At 40.7% G+C, this 20864-nt stretch overlaps 1 protein-coding gene across 1 annotated transcript in view; it reads right to left on the bottom strand.

The window, feature by feature from the left end:
• LOC120034707 (FH2 domain-containing protein 1-like) overlaps window positions 1–20864 on the bottom strand; it is a 34075-nt gene that overhangs the window by 8877 nt on the left and 4334 nt on the right. Inside the window, exons 2-7 of the mRNA XM_038981313.1 lie at window positions 18321–18382; window positions 10968–11070; window positions 9478–9563; window positions 8741–8841; window positions 6298–6368; window positions 5884–5991 (exon numbers count right to left, since the gene is read on the bottom strand). Coding sequence (XP_038837241.1) covers window positions 5884–5991; window positions 6298–6368; window positions 8741–8841; window positions 9478–9563; window positions 10968–11070; window positions 18321–18382 — 531 coding nt within the window. The remainder of the gene's footprint in view (window positions 1–5883; window positions 5992–6297; window positions 6369–8740; window positions 8842–9477; window positions 9564–10967; window positions 11071–18320; window positions 18383–20864) is intronic.

The raw sequence follows: 20864 nt of genomic DNA, 5'->3' as shown, positions 1-20864 counted from the left end.
CAAAAGTATTTGTAGCATTAGCATATGTGCTAACATGCATCTATAGGTACAAAGGTCTCAAAAACCATTAAAGACTGATGTAATGAGTCTAAATACAAAATCTGAAGTGATTCTGACATATTTTTCATGAGGATAAGGTGAATGCAGATGATTTTGAGCATTAGCGTTACACATGCAAAGAATGAGTTGTTAAAATTAATAGTTTCCTTGTTTTTTGAAAAATCAATACCAAATTCAGTTTGGTTCATTTTAGGGATGGCCATGATAGCAATGATAAGTTTCAAGTTGATAAGCCACTGTGGAGTCGATTTACATTGTTTAAAATGGACAAGGGAAATCAGGTTTTTGATTTGTCAATAACTCAGCCATGTTTTGGCCAATCCCTTAGCTTTTCAACTAAGTTAAGACATGTACAATAGGCCTACATTCCACAGTTGGTGTGTACATTCAGCAAATTTTAGCATATTAGTGTATGTGCTAATATGCATCTACTGGTATAGTGTGGACATCTTTGAATGCATCAACATAGGGACTATGAATCTGACTTTTAGTCCATGAGAAGATTCTTTATAATTATTTTAAGCATTTGCGTAAAAAAGTAAATTGTTAATAGTTTCCTTATTTTTTAGGATATCAATGCCAAACTTAACATGGTTCATCATGGTAATGTCTCTGACGGATGTAAACGGTTTCAAGTTGATAGGCCATTGTGGAGTGGATTTACATAGGATTTAAATGGAGACGTAAAATCTGATTTATCAATAACTCAGCCATTCTTTTTGAAGTTACTTATGGCCTCTAGTTTCTGTGTGCTTCACTGTGAACCCTGAATTACCTGGATTGTAGTTGAGATTACATTAAATGTACAAGTAATCAATGCTGTTTAATATTCTGCACAGATTATTATAACAACTGTGAAGATTTCCATAGACCTGCGACCTTTGCATACTATCTTGAACATGCACGCTTTCTATGATTACAGAAGAAGACCTTTATAGTTACAGGAACCTCAATAAGCGGCTCTGGATGTGTTACTAATTTTAAGGTTGAATAAATACTGTTACATTAGTTTGTAAAATAGCATAACTTTAGGCTATTAACTGTATTACAAAAGTTATATTTGTAATACAAATATTAACATTTAAAGGAGCTGTAGCTAATGCTTGGATAGTTTAATCTGAGGCACACGCTTAATCCTATTCTTGAAATTATATTTTTGTTTTAGTTGGAGACGTGAATCCAACATATAATTTGTTAACTTGTAGACAAGTTAATAGGAAAAAGTGCATTGCAAAAGTGATATTGAATTGTGTTTATTGTCCCCGCAACCAAATATCAACATTTTAAGGAATTGTATCTTTTGTACCACTGACTTAGTCTGACTTTAATTCCAGTTTATCAACAAGTTAATAATTAATATGTTGAAATAACTGTCTCCATCTCAATCAAAAATATAAGTTAAAGATCATGACAAAATCAAATCAAACTTTATTTAAAGTGCATTTACTGTTTTATTTAATTTAATTTAGTTCATTTCTTTTAAGTTAGATGTTTGGCCGAAATGGAGACGTGAATCAAACATATCAATTATTCATTTGTAGACAAAGTGGATTTAAAGCCAGACTAAGTCATAGGCACAGATGGAACTATCAAAGCAAAAAATACATCCGGGGATATTTGGTTGCGTTGAACCTGCCAAATACAATTCAATATCTTGTTTGTCTACAAATTAATAATTGATATGTTGGATTCATGTCTCCATCTCAACCAAAAATCGAAGTTAAAGAATAGGACTAAATCAAATCAAACTTTAAACACACTTTAAATAAAGTTGCAAATTCTAAAACAATAATAATATTTATAATACTAATAATAAAAGGCAAAATATAGGCCTAAATAGTATCATTGATGATATATGACATATAAAGTATGGTTAAATTTGTTCTGTTAAACCCATCTCTTGAAATTACTTCGATAACAACAGTGAATCTATTTAGTTATTAACTTCTTCGGGGCAGGGGGCAGCATTTTCACTTTTCGATAAATAGCATGCCAAAATTCAACTGCCTGCTACTCATCCCCAGAATATAAGATATGCATGTTATTAGTAGATTTGGATAGAAAACACTCTGAAGTTTCTAAAACTGTTTGAATCATGTCTGTGAGAATAACAGAATTTATGTAGCAGGCATAACCCCGAGGACAAACCATTCATATTTTATTTTTTTTGATGTCACTGTCTTTTCAATTTTCTTAGAGACACCAGATTTCTAAGGGACTTGCTTGCAGTTCCTCCCGCTTCCACTGGATGTCACCAGTCCTTGGAAATCGGTTGAGGTTATTCCTTTGTGTAATGAAGAAGTAGGGCTATCGTAAATGAGGGTCACATGAAGTAAATTGTTTGAGAGATGCACGTTACGAAAAAAGTTGCGTCAGTTTGTTTTCTTTTTGTATTGAACACAGATCATTCCGTCTTCAAATTGATCGATTATTAACGTTTAAAAATACCTAACGTTGTATTACAAAAGTAGTTTGAAATGTTTTGGTAAAGTTTACATGTAACTTTTGATATATTTTGTAGTGACGTTGCGAAAGTTAGAAGCTGTGTTTTTCTGGATGAAACGGTCCAAATAAATTGACATTTTGGATATATATCGACGGAATTAATCGAACAAAAGGACCATTTGTGATGTTTATGGGACATATTGGAGTGCCAACAAAATAATTTTGTCAAAGGTAAGGCATGATTTATATTTTATTTCTGCGTTTTGTGTCGTGCCTGCAGTGTTGAAATATGCTACTCTCTTTGTTTACTGTTGTGCTATCATCAGATAATAGCATCTTATGCTTTCGCCGAAAAGCCTTTTTGAAATCTGACATGTTGGATGGATTCACAACGAGTGAGGCTTTAATTTGGTATCTTACATGTGTGTGTCACGTTCCTGACCTGTTTTCCTTGTTTTTGTATGTGTTTAGTTGGTCAGGGCGTGAGTTGGGTTGGGCATTCTATGTTATGTGTTTCTATGTTGGGTTAAATGTGTTGCCTGATATGGTTCTCAATTAGAGGCAGGTGTTTGACGTTTCCTCTGATTGAGAACCATATTAAGGTAGGCTGTTCTCACTGTTTGTTTGTGGGTGATTGTTCCTGTGTCTGTGTCTGTTGCACCACACGGGACTGTTTCGTTTGTTCGTTCGGTTGGCTAGTCTTTCCTGTTCGTGCGTTCTTCGTGTCTATATGTAAGTTCTCAAGTTCAGGTCTGTCTACGTCGTTTTGTTGTTTTGTATTTTCCAAGTGTTTTTCGTGTTCGTCTTGTCTTTAATAAATATCAATTATGTCTGCATACAATGCTGCGTTTTGGTCCGAGCCTTACTCCTTCTCCTCATCCGAGGAGGAATTAGACAGCCGTTACAGTGTGATTTAATGAAAGTTTGATTTTTATATCATTTTATTTGAATATGGCGCGCTGTATTTTCCCTGGCTATTGGCCTGCCCCAGAGAGGTTAAGAGATCGCTCAATAATCATTCTCACGATAACAAATTGGTATTAGTCAGTGACAAATTCTAAAGCTAAGTAGAGCTGGGTTTAGTTAAAACTTCTTAAGGCTAGGGTGCAGTATTTTGACGTCCGGATGAAAAGCGTGCCAAAGTAAACTGCCTGTTACTCAGGCCCAGAAGCTAGGATATGCATATTATTTGGATAGGAAACACTCTAAAGTTTCTAAAACTGTTAAAATAATGTCTGTGAGTATACTAGAACTGATTTGGCAGGCTAAACCCCGAGGACAAACCATCCGGGGGGGGGGAAATTTAGGTAATAGGATTTCCCAATATTTTTCTATGGGAAACCCTATTTATGAGGAACCTGGTTGCATTTCCTATGGCTTCCACTAGATGTCAACAGTCTTTAGAAATTTGTCAATGTTTTTCTTTTGAGAAATTAAGAAGTACAGTAATCCCTCGTTTATCGCGGGGGTTACGTTCCGAAAATGACCCGCGATAAGTGAAATCCGCGAAATAGAAAACTTTTTTTTTTTTTTACAATTAGCAACTATTACATGTATACAAATACAGTGACTCACGTGTAGGCCGTTTCACTGCTCTTCAGACTGGGCCGCTGCATCCTGACTGCGCTCTGCAGTGTTCTCTTCTTCTGAAGCCCGCGGTGCAGGTGTGTTTGTTCGGGAGAAGAACATAGTGATAGGCAGCTGTTGTCGCTCTTTTTTCTTCTTTGCAAAAAGATCCTTGTACACCGACATGCCACCATCGATTACGTTGGAGAACTGTAATGAACGGCTCATCAAAGGGTCCCATTCCTCAGCTACTCGCTTAAGTTCAGTGGCCATTCGCACCATGGTTGCTAAGTTCGAAATTACAAGATAATTTGGCCAACTTAATGTAAATTTGCCAAGCTGTTTTATGTACGTACACATAACTGCACGAGACGACAAAATGATAGCACAATTCGTAGCATGTTTTGATACAAGAAGCGGGAGTGAGTTTTTAGCGAATCAGAATGCAGAGCACAATGCACCAAAAAAAAAAAAAAAATGCATTATGAAAATCCGCGAAATAGCGAATCCGCGATAAGTGAACCGCGAAGTGGCGAGGGATCACTGTAGTGCAATTCATTCCATGTGTCACTCTGAAGGTCCCTACTATTTTGGTGCGCGTGAACAGGAACGCGCTTCACGTTGTTTTCTTAAATTTGATTGATTATTTACATTTTAGGATACCTGAGGTTGGATTAGGAATGTTGTTTGAAATGTTTGGACCAAGTTTACAGGTAACTTATTAGATACTTTGTAGTCATGTTGGGTGAGTTGGAACTGCTGTATTTCTGAATCAAACTGAATCAAATAAATTGACATTTTGGGGATACAAAGAAGGAAATTATCGAACAAAACGACCATTCATTGTGTCACTGAGACATTTGGGATTGCAAAAAGAAGAAGATCTTCAAAGGTAAGGCATTCTGACTTTTGTGTCTCGCCTGCCTGGTTGGAAAATGATTTTCATGTATGCGGGGCGCTGTCCTCAGATAATCGCATGATCTGTTTTCGCCGTAAAGCCTTTTTGAAATCTGACACAGCGGCTAAATTAACAAGAAGTTAAGCTTTATTATGATGTATTACACTTATATTTTCGTAAATGTTTAATATTGATATTCCTGTAGTTTGAATTTGGCACTCTGCAATTTCACTGGATGTTGTCAAATCGATCCCGCTAAAGGGATTGGCGCGTGAAGGGATCACTAAGAGGTTAAAATCCTGGATGAGAGACCAAATGGATAGCTGTAGATAGATCAGCTCTCCAGTAGGATGTGCTTCCCAGCTTATAGTTTTTTTTCTGATAGTGGATATAACGTTGAAGATCTGATGTTGTTTCAAATGTACAAATTGAACAATGTTGAATTTGATAAAAGGTATTACTATGTTGAAAATCCTGTGGTTTAAATTTGATCCTCAAAACAACAGTTGATGACTTTTTGCAAATTCAATGTATTTTCCACTAGATTCCATGTCTCAATACATTGACAAATTACATTGAAACAACATTGATTCAACCAGTTTGTGCCCGGTGGGTAGTGTCTGTACTATGGTCGAATGCCAAAAGGATCCACAGGTCAGCACACTGACTCATAGTCCCAAACGGTGACACTTCATTTTAAAGTGAGCATGACCAGCAGACGAAACCTGAAGATATTCCTGCACACTGCTTGCTTTACAAAGGGATTCCCCACTAATCTGACTCTCTGTGTCTCCTCCAATCTCCCCTACCCAATTAAGGTGCCATCAATATCCTGTGGTGTGTGTGCAAGTCCGTGTGTTTCCCCCAGTGTGTCTCCTTCAGTGTCTCCTCCCATCTCTCTCTGTCAGACTCACCAAAGCCACAAAATGCAGCAGGTTCATGCCAGGTTTGTTGGCCTTGGTGTCGGCCAGCGAGAGGAGCGATGACAGCTTGAAGCCCACGGCGTTGCCCGCGTAGCCACCCTGCGGGACAAGGAGGAGGATAAACGAGCAGTGTCATAGTGGTGACATAAAAGCCATTATCCCACCTCAGCCATCGTCATATTAGACAGATAAGGAGAGAGGGAGAGAGGAGAGATGGGGAGAAAGAACGAGACAGATGTCACAGGTTGATGGAGAGAGAGAGAGAGACCGACTGAGTGAGTGAGAGGGTGAGTGAGTGATTGAGGAGAGAGAGAAAGAGAGGAAGAGAGAGTGAGGATAGCTAAATAGAAAGGGGTGGGGTGGGGGGGTGGGGGGGAGTGAGAGATAATGGCATCGTTGATTTACAGCGTTCATGATGTTTCCAGCCTGCAGGACCAGGTGGAGGATGGCGTGTAGTTCCTCACAAGTCATCAGCTCTACAGAGAGAGAGAAGAGAGGGGTCAATACAAACTCATAGCACACAGAGCATTCAGCAGCAACCTCCATCAGATTTGGGTTTCAAATACTTTACCTGTGCCTAGTTGAGCTTGCCTGGCTTAATAAACTAAGAAAAGTTCCAAAACTGCAAACCCCGCCCATCTGGCACTCCAGGCAGACTCAAGCAAAGTATTTGGAAATACTTTTCAAGTATTTCAACCCAGGTCTGCCCCCCATCAAACACCATCTCTGTTTGGAATTAACTTCCACCATACACTCCACTACAACTCAAGCTAGCTTTCAACTGAGGTATACAACTGTATAGAGATGATGTCATAGTTCTAGCATGACTATAGGCCTATTTATATTTCAAATACTGTACAATACAGCTAGCTACTCATTAGGAGTAATGTCGGCCCACACCAAGAGTCTGGTTTCACTAGTAATCACAATCAGGAAGTAGCCTGTCTGTGACTTGACCTTTGTTTAAATAGCGAATGGACAACAGCATAACAAAATGCATCATATATGTACATGCACATCCTAGATCAAAATCTATTCATGATGAGATGGAGTAAACACAAAAAACACCCACAAAATAACCACGGCTCATACCAACTTTTCCAACGTTGCATCAATGTGCAGAGCTGTGGTCGAGTGGATAACACTCCCGACACGTGTCACGTAAGGCTCTGCACTGGAGATCAGGGCTCAATCCCTTCTACCTGTGTTATAAAAGCCCCAAATTCACTGAGAGGTGAAACTCTGTGTCAAGACGTTTTATGAATCATTCAAAAACCCTGCGTCATGCCCTAAAAGGCCTCACAATACAAATGTTACAGCAGCCTGCACTCTCAAGACATGGTTAGCTCACTAAATGTATCAGGGCAAATAATTAGCTAAATTGGTGCTGCTCTTTAGGCACTACCAAGCTCATTTGAATGCATTAGCTACAGTAGCTGCATACCAACAAATCATGCATATATAATCACCGCAATAAATGTCAACGACTTGCATATTTCAGAGCCCAAATTAGCAAAACAAGTTGCCTGGGGATCATATGATTGGTTTCAGACGCAGAGCTTAATGGGCACCCTACAACATAACAACACTGACACACCGTGGCACCATCAGCACAGTCTGTTTTGTCCTTTGCGATCATTAACCATTAACCAAATGAGGTTTACTGTCCCTACCCCTGAAAAAATCTCCAGGTGCATCCATCCATGTCTCTATATATCTGTAAATACAGTATGTAGCTCAGTATCTTTCTATCTCTGTATCTCTGTATTTACATGTCTGTTCATTGCATGAACCCCCATTTATGTCATTAACCTGAAAACCTCCTCTGCATGAACCAGGGTTTGGGACCAAAATAATTTTTCAGTCGATTAGTTCTGAACAGAACCATTATTTATTTTGTTCCGTTCCACTGTTCTGACCAGAAAAATAAAGTTCTGAAGCGGTATGAACCCCCCCAAAAAGTACTGGTTTATATCATTTCTTTCTGTTCCTTTGTAAAACTCTGAAATATTTGTCTTTACATTTAGCTCGACATTGAAATTACTTCACCAATCAGTGCGGATAGAGAAACTTGCTGTGGAGCAGGTAAACAATTTAATCTGTATTAGGTCCACAGAATTATACCTACGGAGCGGCTTCTATGGAGGAACTTTGAATGTCTTTGCACTTCCGAGTTGGTTTAACGTTGGACCAGCAAACGTTAGCGAGAATTAAAAACGGGTCTTAGCTTTTGTAGCTAATCAATCCAATGTGAAACATGATAACTATAGTATCCTTAACAAGCATTGAAAAAGTCTATCCATTCTTCTCTAATTAAACATCTCTCCCTAATTTTTGAATTACGCTAGTAATGTCGTCTGTAGGCTACAGTAACCTATGCTTCAGAGGGGAGGGGCATGTAGCCTACACATACACGCACACCCACTGGCAAAGATTTCTGGCTGGCAGGCAGACTCTGGAATACGTTTCTGAGTGACAGAATGAGGGCTTTGCATAGGCGCTTTGTTGCGATTTTTTGTCGGACTGGACGAAAATGCCCCGAACGTAAAATAATATTATTAACCGGTTCCCATGCTTTCAAAATAACAGTTCTGTTACGGAACAGTATAGATCACTTTTGTTTTTGGTTTGGGTTCTGTTCCTCAAATCATTTTGTTATTTTCCGGTTTTCTGTTCTGTTCCCTGAACCAGTTCCTTACCTGCATCTATCACTCATCTACTTTATAAATCTGTCTGAATACAGCACCAGCTCATATAACACGCAGGCACCCGTACATACACACTGGGTACTTGTCACACCTCAGTGCCGGTGGCCGCTGGCGGGGCAGTGGTGTGTCATCATCATTACCTTTTGTGGCCACGCGGATGACATCGATCTCATGGCTCATCACAGCGCAGGACTGAAAGAACTCCTCACGCAGGACCATGGCCTCGATGCGCAACTCAAACCTGGCAGGGGCGACAGAGAACAGGGGGTGTCAGATTCACTGGCACACGGAACTCCAGGCCCTCGATCTCGTGGGCCAAAGCACTGCTGGTTTTCATTCTCTTCTAATCTGGTACTGATTTACACTTGGCCTTGATCAATTAACTACCAGGGAGAAAAACAGCAGTAGCTTAGCCCTTGAAGGGAAATAGAATAGACCTTATGTACAGTACCATATACTGCACACCCTTTTATTTAATTGAAGTAAGTACTCAGTCAATTTCTCAAACCTGCATAGTTTATGCTATAGCATATAACCATGCATTTTTCTTTTGAGCAAATTAAATTGCAGAATGAACAGTTGTGGGTACTGGAAAATACTAGCAAGGTAGGTAGACTCATGGCTGATTTGATTGACAAGTGAATCAAGATTTGATTGATTCATGCAGTAACAGGGATGGACTGAGTCCAGAAATTGTCTCTTTCATTTCTAACACGCCTGCCTAACGTTTTCCTCGAGGCACCCACACCGGCCCATTTATTTTGTTGAGGCCCTCTTTATTAGGCAAATAAGGATCGTTGAAGATGGACCAGCATTTGTCCAAACTGCCCTGTGGCCAATCCGTTTCTGTGCTGTAATACCAATGAGTGCAGCTTACCGAGGCACCTGGATCAACAGGTACATGAAGGAGTCTGCCAGGGTCAGTTTGCTGGAGTCCCCTTTGAACGCCCTCAGTTTCTTTACCTGTGGATACGACAATAAACATATAAACATGTTCCTGTGTGGCTCAGTTGGTAAAGCATGGCGCTTGCAAAGTCGGGCTGATGGGTTTCGATTTCCACTGGGGCCACCCATGTAAAAATGTATGCACACATGACTACCTGTAAGTCACTTTTGATGAAAGTGTAATAATATTATTAATATTATTTTGTGCTCCAATAAGTGCAATCCATAAGAAACAAACCTCAACAACACAAATTTACCTTAAAAATGTGATGATGTACATAGTTGTCACGTTCCTGACCTGTTTTATGTTATTTTTGTATGTGTTTAGTTGGTCAGGGCGTGAGTTGGGGTGGGCATTCTATGTTTTGTGTTTCTATGTTTAGGTCACTTGTAATTAGCCTTATATGGTTCTCAATCAGGGACAGGTGTTTGACGTTTTCCTCTGATTGAGAACCATATATAGGTTGGCTGTTCACACTGTTTGTTTGTGGGTGATTGTCTTCCGTGTCTGTGTCTATGCACCACACGGGACTGTTTCGGTTTGTTCGTTCGTTAGTTGTAGTCTGTACCTGTTCGTGCGTTCTTCATGTTATATGTAAGTTCTCATGTTTTAGGTCAGTCTACGTCGTTTTGTTGTTTTGTAATTTTCCAAGTGTTTTTCGTCTTCGTCTTCGTCTTTAAATAAATTCATGATGTATTCACAACCCGCTGCATTTTGGTCCTCCGATCCTTCTCTCCTCTCCTCGTCCGAGGAGGAGGAAGATCTAGACACCCGTTACAATAGTAACTTAGAAAATGTCTGTCATTGAATTAAATAATTGAATGATCGTGCTCCATCCATTTGAGAATGATTTAAAGGCATTTATAAACTGGATGGTTAGAGCCCTGAATGCTGATTGACTGATAACCATGGTATATCAGACCGTGTACCACGGGTATGCCAAAACATGTATTTTTACTGCTCTAATTACGTTGATAACCAGTTTAGAATAGTAAAAACGGCACCTCTGGGTTTTGTGGTATATGGCCAATATACCACGGCTAAGGGCTGTGTCCAGGCACTCCGCGATGCGTCTTGCCTAAGAACAGCCCTTAGCCATGGTATATTGGTCATATACCACACCCCCCTTGTGCCGTATTGCTTAATTATATCATAGACATAGAGGAAGCCTATAGTAGCTGGGCTGTGCTAGTATCCTATTCATAAACTGTGGTGCATCGGTGCCTTGCTTGGCTGGTACATTATGTGTGTGTGTTGTGTGTGTGTATGTGTCCCTCTCTCTTTCACCCTCCCTCCCTCCCTCCCTCCCTCCCTCCCTCCCTCCCTCCCTCCCTCCCTCCCTCCCTCCCTCCCTCCCTCCCTCCCTCCCTCCCTCCCACACACACACACACACACACACACACACACACACACACACACACCTCTTCAGACTCGGGCAGGAGTTTGAGCAGGTCTTTGAGGAGTTCAGCGCCGTACAGCTTGCCGTCTCCCTGGCGAATGTCCTCCACGATGGAGTGATTGGACCTGGATGAGATGGACACAGTGATAACCGCTATAGTGCATTACGATGCGGTTATAATGCATGGCAAGATTTGTTATAAGCATGTACAGTATTAAAATATCTTATGAACATCTCATAAGGATCCTGACTGAATAAAAGCCATTTTGAGTCAGTTGACAATTTGGTGCAGAGAGACTTAACACGCTATAAGCCTTGTTCTAAGAGGCTCTTAACAAGTTATAAGCATTATACCCGTCGGTTAAAGAAACATAACATATTATACACCTTATAATAGGACATCCTAAAGGCTCATACAAAACAAGTTATAAAGCCTTATACCCATTGGCTTAAATGGTACCAAAACAGTCAGTTCAGTTCATTGGTAAACAGCACAGGCTCTCACTCTCTGTTTGCACGTAGCAGTAAATCCAGCCATTCATCACACAGGCACTCCGATGTGTGAGCCTGATGCCCAGGCCTGATATGGATTTATGAGCCATGGGACTGGAGAATCCATGAATTGAAAGGGGTTCGGGGAGATGCGGTGGGAGCCCGTGCAACTGCAACAACATGCCGCTAATTCAGTAAAAATGAAATATATGTGGAAATTTGAGTCATATCAAATCGGGAGAATCACTTCAAATATGATATTCTCATTAGAGGTCAACTGAAAGGAGGAGAATGTATGTTTCAAATGTCTAGTTAGCTTAGTTAGCATTATCAACCTGCCTCTTTTCTGCATTCAAGGTTCCCATCGACATGAATAACGAATAACATCCTGTAAGTAGCTAGAGTTACTGTTAGCAACATGCTAGCTGAGAACGGCTGGAGGCTATGCTAGCCACATGCAAAAAAAATTGGCGATATACTGTACTGCACTAGCGACTGTGTTACATAAACGAAAGTGTCCAAGTCCAGTGTGGACGAGGCAGTGTTAATAGGTGCTCCTGTGATAAGAGTCAAATGCTATGAAAATTACAGGGGGAGCCATGCAAAATGTCCTATGAGATCAGCCCTCTGATCACACTCAAGTTAAGTTAAGTTTACTCAAGTACACACTCAAGTTGTACAACTGATGTAAAATGCATTTGGCAAAACCGTTGTGATACAAGGGAGAGTTTCTCTGCACAATTGTGTAGACAAACTCTCCGTTAGTATCACAAAAATATCAGTTAAATCACACCCATTGTGTCAAATGTGTTGTACAAGCTGAGTGTATACAGCACATGCTCTGTGCTGGCATGCAAATCCCGAGCTACAACTCTCCTCTCTCCCAGTCTACCACTCCACAGTGAGTTAGCATTAGCCACTCCAGACTGCTTATGTAATACATACAGTAGGACATATTGCTAGCCAAAGCTACAGCCACCCTGTCAGGCTGTATCACCGCCTGGTACGGCAACCACCTGGTACGGTAGCACGCCTGGTATGGTAGCACGCGCTCCAGCAGGTATATCTCACTGGTCATCCCCAAAGCCAACACCTGCTTTGGCCACCTTTCCTTCCAGTTCTCTGCTGCCAATGACTGGAACAAATTGTAAAAATCGCTGAAGTTGGAGACTTATATCTCCCTCACTAACTTTAAACTTCAGCTATCTGAGCAGCTAACCGATCGCTGCAGCTGTATACAGCCCATCTGTAAATAGCCCATCCAATCTACCTACCTCATCCCCATATTGTTTTAATTTACTTTTTTGCTCTTTTGCACACCAGTATTTCTACTTACACATCATCATCTGCACATCTATCACTCCAGTGTTAATTTGCTAAATTGTAATTACTTCGCTACTATTGCCTATTTATTGCCTTACTTCCTCACGCCATTTGCACACACTGTATATAGACTTTTACTTTTATTGTGTTATTGACTGTGCGTTTGTTTATTCCATGTGTAACTCTGTGTTGTTGTTTGTGTCGCACTGCTTTGCTTTATCTTGGCCAGGTCGCAGTTGTAAATGAAAACTTGTTCTCAACTGGCCTACCTGGTTAAATAAAGGTGAAAAAAACATTTTTTTTAAAACTGCACCGCCCACAACCACAGGGCTCTTCATAGGGTGGTGCAGCCTGCACAACGCATCACCGGGGGCAAACTACCTGCCCTCCAGGACACCTACAACACCCGATGTCACAGGAAGACAAAAAGATCATCAAGGACAATAACCACCCGAGCCACTGCCTGTTCACCCCGCTATCATCCAGAAGACGAGGTCAGTACAGGTGCATCAAAGCTGGGACCGAGAGATTGAAGAACAGCTTCTATCTCAAGGCCCTCAGATTGTTAAACAGCCATCACTAGCACAGGGAGGTGGCTGCCTACCTACAGACTTGATATCATTGGCCACTTTAATAAACGGAACACTAGTCACTTTAATAATGGCATTTTAAGAATGTTTACATATCTCACATTACTCACCTCATATGCATATACTGTATACTTCACTATCTATTCTTTACTATCTATTGCATCTTAGCCGCTCTGTCACTGCTCATCCATATATTTTATACTTATATATTCTTATCCCATTCCTTTACTAGATTGTGTGTATTAGGTTTTGTTGTGGAATTTGTTAGATATTAGGTATTGTTGTGGAATTTGTTAGATATGACCGGTTAGATACTGCTGCACTGTCGGATCTAGAAGCATAAGCATTTCACTACACTCGCAATAACATCTGCTAACCATGTGTATGTGACCAATACAATTTGATTGGTGATTTGATTTGAACAATGTGGACCTTTTCTCCAGGATTATCAACCCAGATCATCTGAGGGTCAGTTTTGTGATATTACTAAAACCCTCTATTTTGTGTGTGTGTGTGTGCGCGGCTGCATGTGTGTATGTGTCCGTGTGTATATGTGAGTGTGTATTGTATGCCGTGCATTGCTCTTTCTGCGCAGATATCTTCAGTGCCAATACTAATATTCCTCTGTAAATGCAGGAATTAGTCCAAAGAAATTATATATATTTTTTTACATAAAACAACTTTGCAGGGGCCTTTGTAGGACATGCACAGACAGCGATGAGGTAAGACCAGACTGTACTTCTTCTGCAGGCCATCATGTTCCCATGCCATACTTATTAACTGTGTGTCTGGGCTGAGGAGAGCACTGCCAGTGACACACACACTGAATAATACAGTATATGCCCAGTCAGGCTTGGTAGAGAAATACTTTGATTATAAAACCAATTCTAGAGGTTTTTCATTAAAACGACTACTGTATAAAGCATGGAGATTTTAGGGTGAGGGACTTAAACATTTGCACTATAATGGTGACTACCGGTGCCCACGAACTGTTAGGGCCTACATAAAGCTGTCCCAACAGCGGAGCTTTCCTTTCAGCACCATGGAGTGAATCCTTACCACTGCTACACCTGGCTATCAGCGGAGCCTCGTCCGGCAGCGAAACAGTTCATTCAGCCTCATTTACTTCCTTTTTAAAACCATAGCTGATATGGCTGACTTACTTAATGAATAACAGACATAAAACAGGACAGGAACAGCGTCTGGACAGGGTAACGACATCAATGCAGACACAGGGAACAAACAGAGGAAACAGACAGATAAAGGGGAGGCAATCAAATAATGATAGCATTCAGGTGGGTCCAATGAGGCGCAGGTGCGCGTAACGAAGGGGACAGGTGTGCGTAAAGATAGGCAGTCTGGCACCCTCAAGAGGGCGTGACAACAACATACACTTAGTATTTACTTTCTTAGCTACAGTCTACATATCTCCCTGGCATATTACATCATTTATGCAGCAGCATACAAGACATTTTTGGACTCACCTTGTTGTGCTGTGCTCACTTTGAACAGGAAGGTGGCAGTCCTTTGTGGGCAAATTTTGTCATCAAACTTTGCCATCAAAGTCTGGCATTCTCTGGATTTATGGTGCTTTCAAGACAACTGGGAACTCGAAGAAAAAAAGATGAATCATGATGACGTCAGTGATCTTCAGGTGATTGCTCTTTCTAGAGGGCAGAGTTCCGAATGTACAATTCCAAGTTGGATGAAAGTTCAAAACGTATTTTCCCAGTCGTAGCTCGTTTTCCCGAGTTCCCAGTTGCCTGGAACTCACTAAATTCTGATTTTGCAGTTCCGAGTTAAGTTGTTTTGAGCGCGGCACAAACCATGCTTCATTGACATGCTTGGCCAATGTTGAATGTTTATCATTTTAAACTAGGAAAAGAGACCATTATTCTTAGACTTGGGACCACACAGCCACTCCACTGAATAGCAGGCAAATGATTGCTTTGCAATGCTTACAGTTAGCCATACTAATTCCTTCCAAACCACTCATTGTTGAATTTGCAATTTTCAACTTGTTTAATGTTTATGTCCAATGGCCGATGAGCACCGATATGCTCTGCCCCACCTGCCCTGAATGACGGGTCGCCACTGTCCCTATGTTAGTTTCCAAAAGTCTTAGTCGAGTATCATTACGATACCGCTACGTCCTTCGCTGAGTCGATTACAGAATCGACTAAGACGAAGTCGATTACAGAATCGGAAACCTTTATCAACTGGTTTTTCTTGGCATTTAGGGAAATTGTAGCCTGTTGACACTGTTTCTGCATCCAACCATACAGCAGTGGCACCTTGCCAAATAAGACAACGACAAGCATAAAAAGATTGGCAACAAGCTCAAATTTACCCAAAAGGATTTCAATAGCATTTTGATTTAAATATCTATACTGTCATGGCAGGTTGTACTACAATAAAGTATCTTCCTATATAGAGTAATAGGTTTGATAATATTGCGTAAGTGATCTGAGTTTGGATTCATTCAGAATGGTCTTGATCTGCTTTAGTCACTGAAATGCTGCATCAGTGAGGTAGTCACCTTGGGAGTTGGGACCATTTAGCATTCGAGCTACATTGTTTCGCAATGGAAAAGTCAGCTACATAAAATAAGGGATAAAGCTGGGTCTGATTACGCTGGGGACCAGTGGGAGGAGAGCTGGACTGTCCACTAAACACTAGGTTGCTATGGAGATAGGTACAGAGAAACAGATTAATGACGCAAATATGCACACACGAGAGCGTGGGAGCATGCATGCGCATGCACACACACACACCTGCACAGAGATATACACAAAAACACCTGCACAAACACGCATGCAGATACAAACACAGGACACGTGTTCGGTACACACAATATAAAGGTCACTTATACAGTGCCTTGCGAAAGTATTCACCCCCCTTGGCATTTTTCCTATTTTGTTTTTTTACAACCTGGAATTAAAATGGATTTTGGGGGGGGGGGGGGTTTCTATCATTTGATTTACACAACATGCATACCACTTTGAAGATGCAAAATATTTTTTATTGTGAAACAAACAAGAAATAACACAAAAAACCCAGAAAACTTGAGTGTGCATAACTATTCATCCCCCCAAAGTCAATACTTTGTAGAGCCACCTTTTGCAGCAATTACAGCTGCAAGTCTCTTGGGGTATGTCTCTATAAGCTTGGCACATCTAGCCACTGGGATTTTTGCCCATTCTTCAAGGCAAAACTGCTCCAACTCCTTCAAGAAGGATGGGTTCCACTGGTGTACAGCAATCTTTAAGTCATACCACAGAGTCTCAATTGGATTGAGGTCTGGGCTTTGACTAGCCCATTCCAAGACATTTACATGATTTCCCTTAAACCACTCGAGTGTTGCTTTAGCAGTATGCTTAGGGTCATTGTCCTGCTGGAAGGTGAACCTCCGTCCCAGTCTCAAATCTCTGGAAGACTGAAACAGGTTTCCCTCAAGAATTTCCCTGTATTTAGCGCCATCCATCATTCCTTCAATTCTGACCAGTTTCACAGTCCCTGCCGATGAAAAACATCTCCATAGCATGATGCTGCCACCACCATGCTTCACTGTTGGGATGGTATTCTCGGGGTGATGAGAGGTGTTGGGTTTGCGCCAGACATAGCGTTTTCCTTGATGGCCCCAAAAAATATTTTAGTCTCAACTGACCAGAGTACCTTCTTCCATATGTTTGGGGAGTCTCCCACACGTCTTTTGGCGAACACCAAACATGTTTGCTTAATGTTTTCTTTAAGCAATGGCTTTTTTCTGTCCACTCTTCTGTAAAGCCCAGCTCTGTGGAGTGTACGGCTTAAAGTGGTCCTATGGACAGATACTCCAATCTCCGCTGTGGAGCTTTGCAGCTCCTCCAGGGTTATCTTTGGTCACTTTGTTGCCTCTCTGATTAATGCCCTCCTTGCCTGGTCCGTGAGTTTTGGTGGGTGGCCCTCTCTTGGCAGGTTTGTTGTGGTGCCATATTCTTTCCATTTTTTAAATAATGGATTTAATGGTTCTCCGTGGGATGTTCAAAGTTTCGTTTTTTTTGTTATAGTCCAACCCTGATCTGTACTTCTCCACAACTTTGTCCCTGACCTGTTTGGAGAGCTCCTTGGTTTTCATGGTGCCGCTTGCTTGGTGGTGCCCCTTTTTTTCATTTCACTTCACCAATTTGGACTATTTTGTGTATGTCCATTACATGAAATCCAAATATAAATCCATTTAAATTATAGGTTGTAATGCAACAAAATAGGAAAAACGCCAAGGGGGATGAATACTTTTGCAAGGCACTGTATGTCATGCTGTAAACAACAAATGCAACAGGCACAGACAGTACAAACTAGTTGTACTGTAATTTGCCTCGCCCCTCTATTGAAATACCCTAACCCAGTGGTTGTCAATCCTGGACCTGGGGACACAAAGGGGTGTAAATGAATTTTTTTGCCTCAGCAAAATCAATTCACCATCAAGCTTTGGTGATTTGAATCAGGTGTGTAGTGCTGTGGTAAAAAAAAAAAAAAAAAAGTGCACCCCTTTGGGTCCTCAGGACCAGGATTGAGAACCACTACCCTAGCAGATTGACAACTCTACAGGGGCAGCAGGTAGCCTAGCAGTTAGAGCGATAGGCCAGCAATCAAAAAGTCGCTGGTTTGAATCCCCAAGCCGACTAGGTGAAAAATCTGCTGATGTGCCTTGAGCAAGGCACTTAACCCAAATTACTCAGGTAAATTGCTCTGGATAAGAGCCTCTGCTAAATGACTAAAATGTAAATACAGCAAACACCATAATTACGACACACACACACACGTGACCTTATCCCCTAGCATGCCAGACTAAGGAGGCCACCACTTAAAACAAGTTACACAACGGTGTCGTGTTTCACCCAAGGCGTCTCGTTTCTCTCCCTCAGGCCGATCGGTGGAATTTTATCCCCGCTTTATGTAAGCTAATCTAACAGAACCGGAGGAAGACTTACTTCTTGAACTGCCTGAGGAAAATGCCCACGTTCATGCCCCGCTTGGAGTCCAGAATGCTGATCTGAGAACAGTAGAAAGAGAAGAACACGATTCAGTACAGGAGGATCATGTGGGAATGATTGTGATGCTAGATTAGGGTTGCAAAGCTACCGGTAATTTATCAAAGTTTCCGGGATCAATAATGTTGGTAAATAACAGGTGACATTCTACAATTAGTACACAAAACATTAAGAACACATGCTCTTTCCATTACATAGACTGACCAGGTGAATCCAGGTGAACGTTATGATCCCTTATTGATGTCACTTGTTAAATCAGTGTAGATGAGGAGGAGGAGGAGAAAAGTTATTGAAAGATTTTTAAGCCTTGAGACAATTGAGACATGGATTGTGTATGTGTGCCATTCAGAGGGTGAATGGGCAAGACACAAAACGTAAGTACCTTTGAACGGTGGATGGTAGTAATTTACGCTTGTATTTATGTATTGTATTAATGTTTTATATCTGCGTCCATATTGTCCACGAGTTTCAAGTGGATAGACCATATGGATCAAGAGCAAGTTGCCTCGTTAATGAAAAAAATAACAACTAATCAACAATGATATTATTTTCAATTAACTCTGCAACTCTTCCAGACCTGGGATAACTATATGTTTAACTATAGTTAAAACTATAGGGGGTGAAGATTCTAAAAAAGTACTACTTTTTAAAACTATTTTAATACAGATCTGAGAAAGCAACTACTTTTTTTTTTTTTTTTTTTTTTTTTAACAGATCTCAGGAAGTGACTTTTCCGAAACTATTGGATTGGCTGCCTTGTATCTGGATTGTATCTGGAACTGAATGTTGAAGATAAAAAATAGAATGAATAAAACACAATTTCCTATACTATTACAATTTATCTGACAGTCATATTTGATCTACACAATAGATGTATATCTGAGCATTCTGTAAATGTCCGTTCCCCTGAATGTCCATTGCCTCAGGTGTACATAATCAAGTCAAACAAAAACCAATTATATTTTGTACAGATAAGTATGACTCTTTGGAAACTCTTTTTCCATCTGAGGGGAAGTGTTCTTGTTTCAAACATACTATTCCAGGGTTCCCCAATTACATTCAGCCGTGGGACGATTTTTCCTTGAGCGGATGGTCGTGAGACCGGAACATAACTATAAATAATTTGTACACTGCAAATTTTGACTGCACGAATCCCAAACTGATATACAGTTGAAGTCGGAAGTTTACATACACCTTAGACAAATACATTTAAACTCAGTTTTTCACAATTCCAATTTAATCCTAGTAAAAATTCTCATTCCTCCTGACAGAGCTGGTGTAACTGAGTCAGGTTTGTAAGATTACTTGCTCGCACATGCTTTTTAAGATCTGCCCACAAATTTTCGATAGTATTGAGGTCAGGGCTTTGTGATGGCCACTCCAATACCTTGACCTTGTTGTCCTTGAGCTATTTTGCCACAAATTTGGAAGTATGCTTGGGGTCATTGTCCATTTGGAAGACCCATTTGCGACCAAGCTTTAACTTCCTGACGGATGTCTTGAGATGTTGCTTCAATATATCCACATAATTTCCCTTCCTCATGATGCCATCTATTTTGTAGAGTGCACCAGTCCCTCCTGGTGCACGCTCTTTGTCCCCAAGTGCAGTTGTAAACCATAGTATGGCTTTTAATGGTGGTTTTGGAGCAGTGGCTTCTTCCTTGCTGAGTGGCCTTTCAGGTTATGTCGATATCGGACTCGTTTTACTGTGGATATAGATACTTTTGTACCTGTTTCCTCCAGCATCTTTATAAGGTCATTTGCTGTTGTTCTGGGATTGATTTTCACTTTTCGCACCAAAATATGTTCATCTCTAGGAGACAGAACGCGTCTCCTTTCTGAGCGGTATGACGGCTGCTTGGTCCCATGGTGTTTATACTTGCGTACTATTGTTTGTACAGATGAACGTGGTACCTTCAGGCGTTTGGAAATTGCTCCCAAGGATGAACCAGACTTGTGGAGGTCTGCAATTTATTTTCTGAGGTCTTGGCTGATTTCTTTAGATTTACCCATGATGTCAAGCAAGTTTGAAGGTAGACCTTGAAATACATCCACAGGTACACCTCCAATTGACTCAGATAGTGTCAATTAGCCTATCAGAAGCTTCTAAAGCCATGACATAATTTTCTGGAACTATCCAAGCTGTTTAAAGGCACAGTCAACTTAGTTTATGTAAACTTCTGACCCACTGGATTTGTGATACAGTGAATTATAAGTGAAATAATCTGTCTGTAAACAATTGTTGGAAAAATTACTTGCGTCATGCACAAAGAAGATGTCCAAACCGACTTGCCAAAACTATAGTTTGTTAACAAAAATTTGTGGAGTGGTTGAAAAACTAGTTTTAATGACTCCAACCTTAGTGTATGTAAACTTCCGACTTCAACTGTAGTATTTGACAAAAATAGAATCATTTCAAACCTGGATTACATTGAGATACTACGATCACGTATGCCTCTACATTTATGAGTGGGAATACTTGGG

The sequence above is a fragment of the Salvelinus namaycush genome, chromosome 42, assembly GCF_016432855.1.
Source record: "Salvelinus namaycush isolate Seneca chromosome 42, SaNama_1.0, whole genome shotgun sequence".
Classification (NCBI taxonomy): Eukaryota; Metazoa; Chordata; class Actinopteri; order Salmoniformes; family Salmonidae; genus Salvelinus; species Salvelinus namaycush.
This window is presented reverse-complemented; position numbering and strand designations above follow the sequence as displayed.